Source organism: Pteronotus mesoamericanus, unplaced genomic scaffold (assembly GCF_021234165.1).
Source record: "Pteronotus mesoamericanus isolate MK-2021 breed Mesoamerican mustached bat unplaced genomic scaffold, CSHL_Meso_final scaffold_582, whole genome shotgun sequence".
Classification (NCBI taxonomy): Eukaryota; Metazoa; Chordata; class Mammalia; order Chiroptera; family Mormoopidae; genus Pteronotus; species Pteronotus mesoamericanus.
Genome location: NW_026555323.1, coordinates 855,994 through 871,487, shown reverse-complemented (window position 1 = coordinate 871,487; position 15,494 = coordinate 855,994). Strand labels below are relative to the sequence as shown.

The 15,494-nt window shown below is 61.8% G+C and overlaps 1 protein-coding gene across 1 annotated transcript in view; it reads right to left on the bottom strand.

Moving 5' to 3' along the window:
• Nucleotides 1–292: 292 nt before the first annotated feature.
• HERC2 (HECT and RLD domain containing E3 ubiquitin protein ligase 2) overlaps nucleotides 293–15,494 on the bottom strand; it is a 185,074-nt gene continuing 169,872 nt past the window's right edge. The window contains exons 82-93 of the mRNA XM_054561907.1: nucleotides 15,333–15,424; nucleotides 14,997–15,136; nucleotides 10,942–11,129; nucleotides 10,275–10,472; nucleotides 8,201–8,284; nucleotides 4,459–4,600; nucleotides 4,163–4,357; nucleotides 3,488–3,600; nucleotides 2,894–3,084; nucleotides 2,036–2,141; nucleotides 1,523–1,735; nucleotides 293–588 (exon numbers count right to left, since the gene is read on the bottom strand). Coding sequence (XP_054417882.1) covers nucleotides 316–588; nucleotides 1,523–1,735; nucleotides 2,036–2,141; nucleotides 2,894–3,084; nucleotides 3,488–3,600; nucleotides 4,163–4,357; nucleotides 4,459–4,600; nucleotides 8,201–8,284; nucleotides 10,275–10,472; nucleotides 10,942–11,129; nucleotides 14,997–15,136; nucleotides 15,333–15,424 — 1,935 coding nt within the window. The 3' untranslated portion in view covers nucleotides 293–315. The remainder of the gene's footprint in view (nucleotides 589–1,522; nucleotides 1,736–2,035; nucleotides 2,142–2,893; nucleotides 3,085–3,487; nucleotides 3,601–4,162; nucleotides 4,358–4,458; nucleotides 4,601–8,200; nucleotides 8,285–10,274; nucleotides 10,473–10,941; nucleotides 11,130–14,996; nucleotides 15,137–15,332; nucleotides 15,425–15,494) is intronic.

The following is a 15,494-nucleotide window of genomic DNA, read 5'->3' as shown; positions in this document are numbered from 1 at the left end:
ATGCACCACACTTGAAAGGAAGCACACACACTCTACGGCGCCCACAAGTAAAAAGGCTTTTTATTCATTTCTGGGAGGCTGCAAGTCAGTATGTATATAAACATTTACACTCTTTAGTAAACACGAGAGTCCGCTGTGTAATGCAGCATTGCGGTGAGGAGACCCCTCGAGTCTCCAAGACGCCAGTGTCCACACGGGCCCGCGGGCAAGGCAGACGCCCAGCGGCGCTCCGGCCCCGAGCCACGGGCCCCTGCCCCTCCCTCCGGGAAGGGACCCCACCCCCGCACACGACGCCCCTGCGCCCTCTGCTCCCGCTCAGTGTCCCGTCAGGTAATCCTGTGTCGAGTCCGAGGCGAACGACTCTGCGTCCTCGCTCTCCGAGTCCCCGCTGCTGTCCTCGGCGGCCGGCTCCCCCGTGAGGGCGATGCGGGCGTAATCGTCCGTGTCTATGGATTTGCAGAAGTGGATGGCATACTTCAGCTTCTCCTCCAGCACCTGCTTGCAGGAATACCTGGGCAGCTTCAGCAAGAAGAAGCAGGTGTAGGACTCGGGGAGGAAGTGGTCAGGAGGGTTGTATTTGTCCAGCACCTGTTGATGAGAAACGGGAAGTAGCCAGAGCCGGGTGGACGACAGACTCGACCCACTCGCAAAGCCCAGCACCTTTCTAAGAACAAACATCGGGAGCTACATGATGTAGCTAATTTTAGAGATCAAAAAGGAATGACTCATTACTTCCTAGACTTGTAGTAACAAGCAGCGATTGGTTACTGTGATGGCTACTTTTTCCCCAATGGGTGCTTGAATAGGACACCGGGTGGCGGGCCCAGTTTCCACCCCTACAGGTGACAATGCTACGGAGCCAGCAAGGATTGTGGGCAAAACCCAGAGCTGCCTGCGTTTGAGAGAATAACTCCCGTGCGCTGGGACAGCTCCCCGAGAGATGACGGTCAGGCTGCGCTCAGGGGGGCCTGCCCCTAAGTCCTCGCAAACATGCGGGGCCCTCCACCCCGGCCCCACCCCGTTCAGCCACAGAACTGCTACCAAGAAAGTCTGGGGGTGGAGGAGAGGCGGTCACATCACTCTGGTGACCAGCAGGCAACCACAGCCTGTTTCCCACCACCAGACCGTGCAGTTCGGATGTAAAGCGAAACTGTCCGCTGTGTGATGAGCACGCAGGTTTTCCTTAGGAAGCGGTGTCAGGTGGTGGGTCACCGCATCCCCCCAGGGAGCAGACGGGCGCGCCACACGGCGCGTGCGTGCGCGTGCGCACACCCCGAATGCGCTCACGGGACAGCAGTCAGTTCCGGCAGCGCCCACGCACATTTTTTTAGGTAGAGAACACTACCCAACAGCACCTACAGCCATAAAAGCCTGAGCTCTTACACCAAAGCCGTGGGGATTTTTCTTACCCCCCCCCCCAAAAAAGAGAGGACCACGCGACGCAGGAGACCGGCTCCGATCCGCCGCAGGGCCGAGCAGGCCCCCCCCACCCCGCCCCCCGCCAGCCCCGCGGGAGCCGCACCTGGATGACGAAGTCCCTGCCCCGGAAGTCGGCGATGGTCCTGGGCAGCCGCGTGCGGCCCCACACGAAGCGGAGGAAGAGGGAGCGCTCCGTGTTGGAGAAGGACTCCATCACCTCCCAGAACCACTGGGTCAGCGACGCAGACGGCTCCACCCCTTTGTACGTGGCCACCGACTTGAGCAGGTGCAGGGGGATGTCCGGGCTGCCGCACACCTGTGGGGGGGGACACGGTCAGGGCGCCGGCACGGCCCGTCCTCCGCTTCAGCACGGGGTCCGTCCCACTCGCTTCCTACCCGGCCCTGTGGGGGGCGGGGCGGGGTGGGGACAGGTCCCACGCGGGTCCAAGGGGACATGCGCTTTGCATGCGACCCCGTGGCCCGCCGTGGGCGCACATCTCAGACCTCCAAGTGCACGATGTGACTGAGATAAACACGGTGGCGGGGGGAGCTCTGATTGGGGGGTCACCACGTAGAAGGCGGTCCCCAAGGGCGGCAGTCGCGCAGGCCGACGTACCATTGTCTCCAGCTCGTACCCGGTGAACAGAGAGAGCAGGGGCACAGGCACGACACGGGCCATCCCCTCCCGCACGGCCGCCGCCTGCTCGTCAAACTCGTGCAGCCTGGAAGAGAACACGCGCTGAGTTCCTCCCCGACGTGGCGCAGCCCTGCCCTCCTCGCAGCCGGCGTCGCCCCACAGACGACCCGGGCGCGTGCTTCTGGGCTGGGGCCTCAGTGCGTCCCCATCCCGCGGTCGCCCAGCTACACACCCAGGGTCCCAGGCGGCCCTGCCTCCCCGTCCTCCCTTCCCGACACGCAGCCGGCCCGGCAGCCCCCGCGGGAAGAAGCCTCTGGAACCGTGCTGCCTTCAGGGCCCTCGCGACTGGCGAGTCAGGGCACCAGGCCGAACGGGACGCAGCGGGCAGGACGGGCTGCCTGCCAGGCCCACCCGCCACCCCAGCCCAGCAAGCGAGGCCCACCCGTCCCAGCAGCAGCTCGGTGCTCCGGGGATCAAGGGCTGCACCACGCAGGCCCAGCCGACAGGGGGCAGCAGTGAGCAGGGAGGGCGGGTGCTGTTGCTGACCTGCTGCAGCAGCCGCGCTCCAGCGCCAGGGTGAGGGCCACATGCGGGCAGAGATGGCCCGACTCCGTCCTGCCCCAGCAGGGGTGACAGAGGACGGGGCGGGGGCAGCAGCCTCCAGCGAGCACAGCGAACCCCCGGGCCCTGACCACAGGGCCGGCTCTGAGGGCCACAGGCCAGCAGCACCCGCAGCCGAGTCCGTCAGCGCCTCACGCCTGTGACCTTCCGAAGCCGAGCCAGCGGGCGCCCCCCCGCCCCCACACTGTTTGTACAGGGAATGCGATGCCCACGCACCTGTAGTTTATGGCCAGCCGGACATACTCTGCGCGGTTGTCCAGGGTGATGTGCGTGTACTTGGAGCTCAGCTGGATGTCCTGGCCGCTGGCACTCGGCACGGTGAAGGGCAGGCTCATGGCCTCGAACTCCTCCGACGTGGCTTCGTTGTCACGGATGTACATGAGCCCAGGGATGAAGTCTTTGTCCACCTTTCAAGGGGCAACGGGGGTCTGTGTGTTGGGTGGGGGCTGTTCTCACACCCAGGCCTCGGCTCACAGCCCAGGCCAGGAAGTAAGAGGCAGCAGCAACAAAAGAAGGGGCAGTTCAAGGACGCTGCTAAGCTGAAGCGCCACAGAGAGAGGCCCACGGCAGCTGGCGGCCCCCTACCCGGCTCTCCCACAGCGGAGCCCGGGGGCCCCGCCTGCCAGGCTGGTCTAGTGGGGTCTCGCAGCTGACCGGCCGGTATCCACACACGCCTTGGCTGCTCTGCGGGACGGTGGCCTGTGGCCAGCACCCTGACTGCCATGGCAGGGCCAGGCCTCAGGACAGCCTGCGCCTCGTAAGCGACCCCCGGGACCCCGCTGTCCCCGCCGCCTGCGCTCTGAAGGTTACCTCACTGAGGTCCGCGATGGTGAGGCTCATGCCCGCCAGCTGCTTCCAGACGGGCTCGGCAAGGCTGAGGCTGAGGGGGCTCCCGGTGCGGATGGCGATGCCCAGCAGCACCCCTGCGTGTTCAGGGCACAGAGACGGGGGGTCAGAAACCGAGGGCAGAACACCCAGGCCATTCGGCCCCACAGAGACCGGCTCCCCCAGTGAGGCCTCGGCACCTTCCAACCCGCGCTGCCCCGCTTCACGAAGCCTGTCGTTAAAGCCTCTGCCCTGGTCCAAACTCCTTCAGGCTTTTAGTGCCCAAGGGCCAGTGTCCCACCCTCCCGCTCTCTCCAGCCTCAGCAGGCGCCACGCCGAGGCCCAGCCCCGCCACCCAGACAGCAAAGCGCACAGCGGCAGCTGCAGGGCCCGGCCCTGAGAGGAAGAGGCGGGAGGGACGGACCGGCCGGCCAGACCCCTCAGCTCTGACCCGCAGCTCCGAATGCAGACTTTTCACTCCTCTGAGCGCCAAAGGCACCTCCTGGGCCCCGGCACGTGCCAGCCACTGCACCCCAGAAAGGTAAGGGCGACACACAGCAAGTCCACTGCCCTCCCCGGACACGGCAAACGCTGGGCGGAGGGGGTGCGCACGGCCCGGCCTGGCCCGCCACCCGAGTCGCGCCCACAGGAGAGGCGCACCCAGGAAGCGGAACATGTTGGTGTGCACGGGCGCCCTGGCGGCGGGGCTGAGCAGGTAGCAGTCGCGGTTGGCCCCCGACTCGTCCCTCCCATTGGGCGTCACGATCAGCAGCGGGGTGAGCCCGTTCTGCAGCTCCTCGCAGATCTCGGCGATGGACTCGCTGTAGCCGCCACCACAGTCGTCCACAGACTCCCCTGGGGCAGGGGTGGGGGGAGAGTCAGCCATGCAGGGCCTCCCCGGCCGCGCTCCGGCTGCCCGCCCCGAACCGCACGCCCCGCCCGCACGCAGCCCTCACCCACAAACTTGACTTTCCAGACGCGGTGGGGCAGGAGCAGGCTGTCGGGGCTGAAGGAGCTCATCTTAGCGCACATCTGCCCGAAGACTGACTTGGTGCCGTCAGGGCCAGCCAAACCGCCTTTGCTCCTTGAACGTTTGACCTGCAGGGGAGCGATGAAAGGGGCGGAGGTCACGGAGGGGCACGCGGGGGACAGGCCGGGGGACGCTGCTGGTCAACGCCGAGCCCTGCGGCCACTTGCGGGTCACCACCCTGTGCTCCCCGCCCTGGCCTCCCGCACTTGGCTGCAGTGGAGCCCGCGGACAGCGAGCGTACTCCATGTGGCGCCCCTCCCGCAAGCCACAATGAGGAGCCCCGAACTCCCGGGCAAGGCGAGGGCTCCTAGGCTGGCCGCACGTCACTGAGCCCAGGGCTAGCTCACTCCCGGGCTTCCTCCGGGCCTCACACGCCGGAGGCCCACTGCACGGGCACGGCCCGCCCCCTCGGCACGGTGCTGCCCTGATCAGCCTGTGTGTCCAGTGACCACGACCTGCATGCGTCCTCGTCGTGGCCTTGGCCGGCCACCTCCCTACGAGGCTTCCCTGAGGGAGCGGCCCTGCCAGGCAGAGTCCCGGCTCACGGCTCTGAGACCCAGCTGGGCACACAGGCGCTGCCGCATCTCTTCCCTGTATGTCACTCGGCCCTTGGGGTCACTTGTCAATTTTTTTGAGGCCTCTTTCAATGCATCTGCCCATTGCATGATGGGTGATTTATGAATGCACCCATCAGATCCCTTTTCCCACCTGAACACCTCAGCCTAGTCTAACACCTTCAACCAGGTCGGACGACAGCCCCACGGCCCTCACGTGGCGGCGACGCCGTGGGGACGCAGCCCAGACGCAGCCCAGCTGCAGCCGCGCTCAGAACCACCTGGGTGCTCTGTCAGAGACGAGGGCAAATGACAAGGATGAAACGACTATGAGACCGCGCCTCTATGTTGACTGCTCCGGCTAAACACCCAGCACCCTTAACCCTCCCTGAGCCCTAGGCTGAGGGTGACACAGCTCATGCCCCTCACTGCACAAGTTTTGATGATAGTGACAACAGACACCTGTGGGATGAACTTCCCCAGCACCGGACAGTGGGCTCTGTGGTCCCCGAAGTTACCGCACTGAGCCTCCCAGCAGCTCCATGGCAGGAGAGCCAGACCTGCTTCCTGCAGGCGTCGCATGGCGTCCCCGTCCCAGGGGACAGAGATGACTCTCTCAGCTGCTACAAAGGAGAGGAGCTCCGTGATCTCAGTGACGCCACAAGGACAGCGGCCAATGAGCTGATGGGGAGTGGGGGGCAGGGGGCGGGGGGCGGGGGAAGGCGCCTCTGCGCCTCAGGATCCCAGAGGATTGTCACGGAACTTTATCTTCAGAACCGAGCGTGCATAAATCCTGCACTAACTCTAAATTTTTCAGACCCTGCTACAAGGCTACGTCTAATTTGAACAAAGGAAACCCTGTGGGAGCACGGCCTACGTTCAGTGTCTCAGACACTTTTCACGGTGCATCCCCACGGGGCGGAGACGGGTGCCCTCAGGTCCCGCAGCCGCGCCACCAGGGCAGGAAGGAGCCGACCTGCCTTTGTGGATCGTGCGCTCGGATTCCCCTCCCCTCCCCCCAGCCTCGGCTCTATTTTGGAGATAAAAGCAATCCCACTTCCCTCTCTGGGGAGGACCTCCCAGCTGCGCGAGGCCGGGCAGCCCCTCCGGCCATCTGTGCACATGGCACCAGAGCTGCGAGTTACTTGCCCTGAAAAGATGCCAAATGCAAATCCTGTTGCCCTCTACCCGCCTGCTTTCAACACGCACAGAACACGCCCCTAACCCAGGCCCCTGTAGGAGGATGCGTGGACGAGAGGGGAAGAGGCACCCGGCACACGGATGAAACACCCAAGATGAGACACAGAGACAGCGCCCGGCGAGGCACCCGGTCACCCCACTGCACTAACGCCCGGAGCCCCGCCCAGGAGCCCGTTCGTGGCTGAGGCGGGCACATGATCCAGGAACACCATGATCTGTGGCCACCGGCTCAGACTCCAGTATCCAAGACCTAATAATGCAGAGCCAACCAAACGATCCTCCAAGGTGTGGACATAAAAGCTTTTTCATGAGCCTCACTCAATGGCCTTTTGTTCGCGGCGCGGGCTGCGTGGCCTCCAGCGCAGCATGAAGGACGCTGACGTCCGGGAACGGACCACTTCCATCAGCGCGCCCACACGTGTTCTCCAGGAAACCACGGGAGTTTGTATTTAGTGCAAAATGCCCCAAGTCTGGGAAAGCTTCCAGGCATGAGCCCACATCAGGGTAGAAATCATGTGTCAACGCAAAGGCACAGGAACAAACAAGCTGTTCTTCGTGGCTCTGCTTCCATTCAACAAGCAGGGCCGCTGCCACGTGGACTTGAAACGCCAGGCGCTGCCGCCGGGCTCCCTGCCTGCGACAGTTAGTGACTGACGGCGCCCACCACATGGGCGGCAGCTGGAAGGCAGAGGGGCTCCACGCTGTAGTTCAGTCACGGCCGTGAGGCACGTTAGTGCCTGGCTTGCAAATTGGCAAAGTATGAGGGGAGGACCCAAAAAAACCTGGAATTATCTTCTGGAGGGCGGGCCCCTTGTGGTCCAGGCTCCCCCTGTTGGGTGAGTGTTCTGGGAGCCCATCTGTGTCAGTGCACCAGCTGGCGTTGTGGTGAGAGGCTGCGTTCAGCTGCAGTGAATTTTTTTGAGGCCTCTTTCAATGCATCTGCCCATTGCATGATGGGTGATCTATGAATGCACCTGCTCACCCCACGCTGAGTGTTCAGCAGTTTCTGACCAACAACAGCAGGACCCCCGTGCCCCACTTTCCCTATTCATCTGATCTTGCCCGAACAACATTTTTTATTCCTTTGTTTCCCTGATGAAAAAAGTCCTCTAAGGGAAATATTTTGCTGATTTGGAAGAGAGAGAACAAAAAATGGCAGAAGCACTAAAAGACATCGAAACCTTCAAGTTAAAAAACTGTTCTGAGCAATGGAAAGCCATCACAACGGATGTGTTGCATCAAACGGAGAGGGCTTTGAAGGGGACTGAAGTTTAAACACATGAGAACAGATACACAATTTTTTTATCAAGTCAATTCTGGGGCTTTTGCCCCGCCGCCCTGCCCGTGAGCCCCGAGAGCCAGGGAGCGTGTGAGGCTGGCAGCTCAGGGACGAGACGGTCTCCACGGGCGCGCGATGCCTCTGACAGGCCCTGCTTCTCAGCACCTCACCCCACGGGGCGGGGCCGCGGCGCCCGCCGGGGGCCAGAGCAGGAGCGCGGCCTGCCCGCCCGGCCCAGCACGCGGGCCAAGGAAGCCCGGAGAGCGCGGGCAGCTGTCGGCACAGCCACTGCCCCAGCCGCTGCGGGGCACAGGGGGGCACGGCCAGTGCACGGGGGAACAGCAAGCACAACAGAGTCGCCCAGCGGGGCAGCCGGGAGCCCAGGCCTGCCTGCCCCGCCTGCCAGCAGCCGTGACCGCCACGGGGCGGAAAGGCGGGTCGTGGCTACTTTTCCCTTTTTGCTTCTCTGTCCTTGCGCTTCCGGGTTCCGGCTTCCTTGCTTCTGCCACACAGGGAATGATTCCCCCCCGCACCCGGGGGCCTGGGCACACAGGGCAGCCGCACAGGCCGCGTTCGGTGCCCAGGCTCGCCCACCCCCACGGCAGGGCCTGGCCCGCAGCCACCTCCCCGCTCACCTGGATCCGGTTCAGCTCCACCACAGGGCCGTGCTGGCGGTCTCGCACCATCGTGGCTTGAACCACTTTCCGGAAAGCCACCTCCTAAAGCAGGACAGGCAGAGGTGAGGAGCTGACGCAGAAAGGGCTGCCCGCAGGCAGATAAACAGTGACGTACTTTTACAATCTCCTATTCCGCAAAGTCCTATTTCTCACCAACAGGTAACTACGAACTTTCTGTTCCGGGTCGTGAGGCGGCTCCGGGAGTAGCTGGCCATGATGCCCACGCAGGGTGCTCAGCACCCCCCACCCCCGACTACCCTCCACTGCGAGGACGGAGGCCCGGAGCTGCTGAGGACCCGCTCTGATCCGGGGCTCGGGCGAGGCTCTGAGGACAGACTGGGAAGCCAAGGCTCCCCAGCCAAACCCGAAGTCCCCTAGACTTGACACCAAACCATAACCACACCCCAGTGTCGCTGTGCCGAGTGAGGGACAAGCCACAGAGCAGCAGCAGGACCAGGGGCCCCCGGAGCGGGCAGGCTCAGGGCGGGGACAGGACAGCGATGAGGGAGGGACATGCAGACACCGCACGCTGAGGGGAACCTCGAGTGACCAGGGCTGAGACGGTGAGGAGAGGAAGCGCGGCACAGCGTCAGCTGGGGACGTGCAGGCTGGCTGCGTAGGCGTGAGCCTCAGCGCAGGGATGTGTGGCCGTGCACATGTGAGGGTGGCCGGGCAGGGGGCCCAAGGGACACTCAGAGGAGATCGAATTAGAGGGAGTCCCAGGTCTCTGCCAGGTGGATGGTGCCTTCCTCCAGGGGCGGGGCTGCGGGGGCACAAGGGACCCAGGGCTGGGACCGATCAGAGCCCCAACCCCCGAAGGCAGGAAGGGCAGACACCAGGCAGCCCAGGGTGCAGCCCCGCGGGGTGATCGAGGGCGGCAAGGAGAGGCCCAGCCTACAGGGGCGCCCCCACCCACGTGCCGCTCCCGTCCTCCCCGCCGCTGGCCTCTGCCTTCCGCGCCCCCGGCTGCAGCCAGGCGGCCCCTGCTGCGCTCTGAGGGGCGTCCTGGTCGCAACGCTCCAGGCGCCTCCCAGCGTCCCCGCAGAGGCGGCCACCCTCACGGGACCAGGCCGGGCCACCCGCACAGGCCTGCGGCTGAGGGCGCCTCTGAGCCCCTCCCCCCCAGTCTCCGTGGTCACGCCGTGCCCCTCACTGTCCTCAGCCGACGAGGACAGGCTGCCCCCTCGCTGCCCAGAGCCACCTGCGCTCGGACGGGTGAGCAAGGTTGGAGCACCTCTCCGGTCAGTTTTTCCTGGTCCCTGTCATCGGCCAGGCCCTGCTGTTACCACGTCACACCGCCGTGCACCTGTCTCTAAATCACACGGGACGACGAACTGTGCGCCGTCCCCGTCAGCTGGGTGGGAACAGGGCCAGTCCTACACATAATCTGTGTGGACAGGACTCCAAACGCCTGAATTTTATTTCAGTAAGGAAAGACCGTCACCCCGGGGAACCACACACATCAGAGAAGCCCAGCCTCGTGGGACCAGGGCTCCCAGCCTCTGCCACACTGACCCGTCCAGCCGCCCGCCGGAAACTCGATGACTTCCAGTCACAGGAAACCCCGACTCCCGAGTCGGGAACCCCATTTCTGGAAAACTCAGATGACCACAAGCATCGATGGGCCACATGCTACCTTGTGCCTCTCACAGATGCCCCTTCATGATTCTACCCCCAGGCTGCCAAGTCGGCCCCCGGCCGCAACCTGCACAGCCCGGCGCAGCACTTCCGCGGAACGTGCGGGGACAGCAGCGCTCACAAGGCCTCGGGGCCAGGGAGGCAGAGGGCACTGCAAGAACCAAGGCTCAGTCCCGCAACCCACGCCCGCGCTCAACCCGTCTGGGGAGGCGAGGGGCAGAGGTCAGGAGGGGAAACGTGGCAGAGACACCGGCTCCCCACCAGCAGAGGTGCGGTCTGTCTGCCGCAGACGCGCTCCGACAGCTGGAGCAGAGCCGGGCACAGCAGGCGCCCGTGAGCGCTGGCCGAGCGAGCTGCCCCCGGACCCTCCCAGTGCGAGCTCCTGCTGGGTTACCTTTCCCTGGGATATCAGGATCCCCCGCAGGGTGTCGAAGCCCACGGAAGGCCCGAGCCCAGCCTCGCCGAGGGCGCCCTCCAGGTCGAACATGGGGATGCAGGGGCAGAAGAGCTCGGACAGGTGGTGCAGCAGCAGCAGCCGGTTCCGCAAGGCGACGATGGGGATCTCCTGCAGGTGGTTGTACTCCATGGGCACCTGCAACACAACCGCTGTGAGGTGCGCCCGGCGTCCAGCGCGCAGCCCCGCTCGCTCTCTAGGCGGGTCTGAACCGCTTTCAAAAACAGATGCACCCGACTTCGGAGCTTGGTTTGAGAAATCTCACTGGCATAATATTCTGGCCACTTCGCTTCAGACAAGTAACGTAAACCAAGAACGCTGATAAAATCAGTCTACGGAGACACAGGCACTGAAGAACAGGAGCGGCCTGCACTACCAGGATGGTTTTAGACGGTTCGTTATGTGAATGAAGGTGGCACATTTCATGGACACACAGACTGCTGGATGGCGTGCGCACTGAGTTCTCACAGCACTTCTCTCGACGCGATGCACCTGAAAGGTCTCCAGCGGAGCGCCCGCCCGCCTGCCCCCCGCCGTTCAATACAGAATCGGGAGCTCTGCCACGGTGCGCAGGCCCGAGCCCGCCCGCCCTCCCGCCAGCACCCACCTGTGCGGGGAGCTTCCCAGCGCTGGCGGGCTTGCTGGTCGACCAGGCCAGGGTGTGTGCCGAGCCGCAGGCCACGCGGTTGACCTTCTTTCCCTGAAGGGCCGCGACCAGCCGAGGCCTCTGGATGGCGTTGGTTGTTCCATCCCCCAGCTGCCCCTCGTCGTTGTCACCCCACGTATACACTTCACCTATGACAGCAGGTTCAGAGCGGAACGTGGACACCAGGGCCGATGAGAGAACAGTGTCCCCCGTGTTTCCATCACAGATGGTCGGCACTGCCTCTCATCGCTGGGCAACCTCAAGAGGACCAGGGGGTCTGCTCACAACCCCAGAGGTGCAAGCCTCTGGGGCTTGGTGGGCAGCCGCTCTGAATCAGATCAACACATTAAAACCAACGGTAGGAGCGGTTGACTTCCGGTCAAGATGGCCATGGCATAGGCTGACGTGGCTCGCCTCTTCCCACAACCTCGTCAAAATTACAAGTAACACAGACAACAGCCATCACTGAGAACTGTCAGAAATCAAGTTGGATCGAAGTCTAACAACTACAGAATGAAAGAAACCACATCCATCTAGACTGATAGGAGGGGCGCAGATGCAGAACAGGTTGGTCCCACACCTACATGTGGTGGCTACACATTCAGGAGGGATGTCTTGGGAGTGAGGAGTCTCAGCCCCACACCAGACCCCACAGCCCAGGGTTCCAGTGCAGGAAGGTAAGTTCCCACAACTTCTGGCTGCAAAACCAGCAGCGTTGAGTCGGTGGGAGAAAATGCTGGAGCCCTAAGCAGTTCCTCTTAAAGAACCCGCACTAGGGCTCTCCTACTCGGACTCACTCCCTCTGAGCTCCAGCACCAGGGTAGCAGCTGGAAAGGCACCTGTGGTGCACAGGGAGAGTCTCAAGTGTCCGGCACCAAGGCGAGCAGAGGCCATTGTCCCTTTTCTAAACCGTCCCTGCAAAGAGCCAGCAAGCTGGTGCCATATTTGAGATTCCATCAACCTGGTTAACACTGTGTGACCAGCCTCGGAGATCCCCAGAGACTCCACGGCACCCAACTTACAGGCCCACCCAAGCTGCTTTCCCCTATGAATGGCTGGTCTTGCCTCACACTTCACAACTTCCTAAATCCTCTCACACAAGCAGCAGCTGGCCTCAGGGAGCCCCAGGCCCAGCACTAGCAGCAGCAGCCTAGATTCACAGCCTGGATTCCCCTGGGAATCTCCCGGCCTGGCCCAGCAGCCGCCATCTCAGGTTGCTTTATAGCTCAGGCAGGGTGGCCCTGGGCAAAACACAGGTGGGGGCTGACCAGGGCCTGGGCCACCCGGGAAACCCCAGGGCCAGCACACCCAGTGGACACCTACAGACCACATCGGAGCACCAGCACCCTGCCCCTGCACAGCTGATCCTCCACGAGGGCGGAGGAAGGTGGTCAGGGGTCGGAGCCAATCCGTGCAGCTGACTGGCCTGGGGAAATCCCTGCCGTTGATCTGCCAGCAGCAACCAAGCTCAGCTACAAAGAGGAGGGCGTACTCAGCCCACCCAAAGGGCACACCTTGAGTACCCAGCTTCGGTGATAGGGGAGACTATGCCACTGGACCCTACAGGACACCTACAACATATTAGGCCAAGCTACCAAGACACAGCGTCAAAGCAGTTCTATCTAATACATAGAAACAAACACAGGAGGCTGCCAAAATGAGGAGACTAAAGAAACATGGCCCAAATGAAAGAACAGATCAGAACTTCAGAAAAAGAGCTAAACAGAATGGAGATAAGCAATCTTTCAGATGCGGATTTCAAAACACCAGTTATAAGAATGCTCGAGGAACTTAGTGAGGACCTCAGCACATAAAGATCCAGTCAGAAGCAAAGGATACACGAATTGAAATAAAGAACAATTTATAGGGATACAACAGTAAAATGGATGAAGCTGAGATTCAAATCAATGCTACAGAACATAAGGAAGCAAAAAACAACCTATCAGAACAAGGAAAAGAAAAAAGAATCCAAAAAAAACGAGGATAGTATAAGCAGTCTCTGGGATAACTTAAAGATGTCCAACATTAGCATCATAGGGGTGCCAGAAGGAGAAGACAAAGAGCAAGAAGTTGGAAATCTATAATGAAAGGAAACTTCCTTAGCTTGGTAAAGGGAATAGACGCACGAGTGCAGGAAGCAGAGGGAGTCCCAAATAAGATGGATGCAAAGAGGCCCACTCCAAGACACATCATAATTAAAATGACAAAGGTTAAAGATAAAGAGATAATCTTAAAAGCAGCAAAAGAAGTTAGTTACCTACAGGGAAATTCCTATGAGACGGTCAGCTGATTTCTCAAAAGAAACTTTTCAGGCTAGAAGGGATTGGCAAGAAATATTTAAAATCAATGAAAACCAGGGACCGACATTCAAGAATGCTCCACCCAGCAAAACTATCACTTCCAATCCAAGGGCAGATAAAGAACTTCCCAGACAAGAAAAAACTAAAGGAGTTCATCACCACCAAACCATTATTATACGAAATGTTAAAGGGACTTACCGAAGAAAACTAAGATCAAAACTATGAACAATAAAATGGCAATAAATACATTATCTATCAACAATTGAATGTAAACAACAAACTAAGCAAAGAAGAAGAAGAGAGACAGAATCATGGGTACGGAGAGCGCTTTGATGGCTGCCGGGTGGCGGGGGGAAGGTGGCGGAGAAGGGGTGAAGAGGGAGGGCATGAAGACGTACAAATAGCTAGTTCGTGAATAGCCACGGGGATGTTACGTGCAGCAGAGGAATGGGAGCAGCCAAGGAACCTACACGCATGGCCCAAGGACATGCACAATGGTGTGGGGACTGCCTGAGGGAGTGGGGGTACAGCTGGGTGGAGGGAGGAAAGGGCGGGAAATCAGGACAACTGTAACAGCATAATCAATAAAGTATAATAAAAAAAAAAAAACAGAGGATAATAGCTGAAGCAGCCCAGACTGAATCTGTGTGCTGCACAGAAGACAAAAACTCAATTTTTAACTAAACAAAGCCCATGTTTAGTTAAGACGTATCCCCAGAGCTCCATGTCGCCAAGGCGTCGCCCGGCTGCCCGTGCGGGGGCCGTGGGAGGACCCGTTTCCTTGCTCACTTAGTTCTCTGCGGGACCGTGGTCCTGCCTCCTTGCTGGCTGTCAGCTGAGAGCTGGTCTCAGCTTCCACGGGCCACCGCACCGCCTGCCAGAAATGGCAGCTCAAGCACCCCTCACACTTGGTAAAGCTGCCCTTCCTGGTCTCCCGTCCCATCTGTCACTGGTCTCCTGACCGCTCCTCGCTCTCAAGGGCCCCGGTGACTCCACTAGGCTCACCCGAAAATCCGAGATAACTCCCGTGCCACACGGCCAGCTGGTGAGTGATCTCAACTCCATCTGTGAAGTCCCTGCGCTGGGGGGTCCCCACGACCACCCCCAGGTTCGATGACTGGAGGCCTCACAAGGCCCTGCATGCAGTCAGGCTCAGTGGGAGGACGTGGGGCAAACTCAGCAAAGGGACGGGGCACCATGCGAGGACTGGGAGACACCAGCCCGTCCCAGTGCAGCCCCACGGGACGCATGCGCCGTGATGGCACGTGGGAGGCGCCGGCTGCCTGGGAGGCACCGCAGGGACCCAGCACCCAGGGGTCCACAGGGCTGGTCGCGAGGACCCCTCTGTCCGGACCGACCCAGCTCCGGACCCCAGAGGGAGGCGGGTCTCAGCTGAGACCACACTGTTTGTGCAAACAGTTGAGCACAGCGAGGCCTCCCATCATGTAGGGAGTGGGGGCGGGGGACACCCACCCGAACGCCCGCTCCCAGAGGCCGGCGCAGGGCGCCCGGAGCGCTCAGGCCTTTGAGGCCAGCAGTGTGGGCCCGCTCCGCCAGCTCTTTCCTGCGCGGCTGTTCAATGCAACCTGTTCACGGGGGCTCACACCGGGGCTGGACCCGCTCTCTCGGGATACAGGTGACTGCCCCCTGCCTCCTGCCCCGCCACAGCTGCGCAAGACCCCAGGCAGCCTCAGAGACCTGGGGCCCCCCGCCTACCATCTTCCGTGCAGCACACGCAGTGCAGGGAGCCCGTGGCGATGGCGATGACCTTCTTCCCCTGCAGCCCCTGCACCTGCCGCGGCCTTCTAACGTGGTCGTCGGACCCGTGGCCCAGCCTGTGGTAGTCGCCTTTGCCCCTGCGCGCAAGGGAAGATGGGGCTCAGCAGGGCGAGGCCACCGTGTGACCGCCCCGCCCTGCCCCTGCCACAAGCGCTGAGCTGCAGGCCCCCAGTCGTGGAGCCCACCGTGGAGGCCACCAACCATCCACAAAGGGCCGCGAACGTGACCTCGGGCTCGTGGCCTGGTCCCGGGGGGTCGCGCGGGCGTGCCTACCAGGTGTATACAGTGCCGGACTTGGTCAGGGCGACGGAGAACTGGGATCCGCACTCCACTTTGACCACTCCGAGGCCCGTGAGAGAGTCAATCTAGAGGGAAACGCTCAGTGAGACGCACGTCAGCAAGGCTCCGGCCAACGGTCTCCCCGGAAGCGTGAGA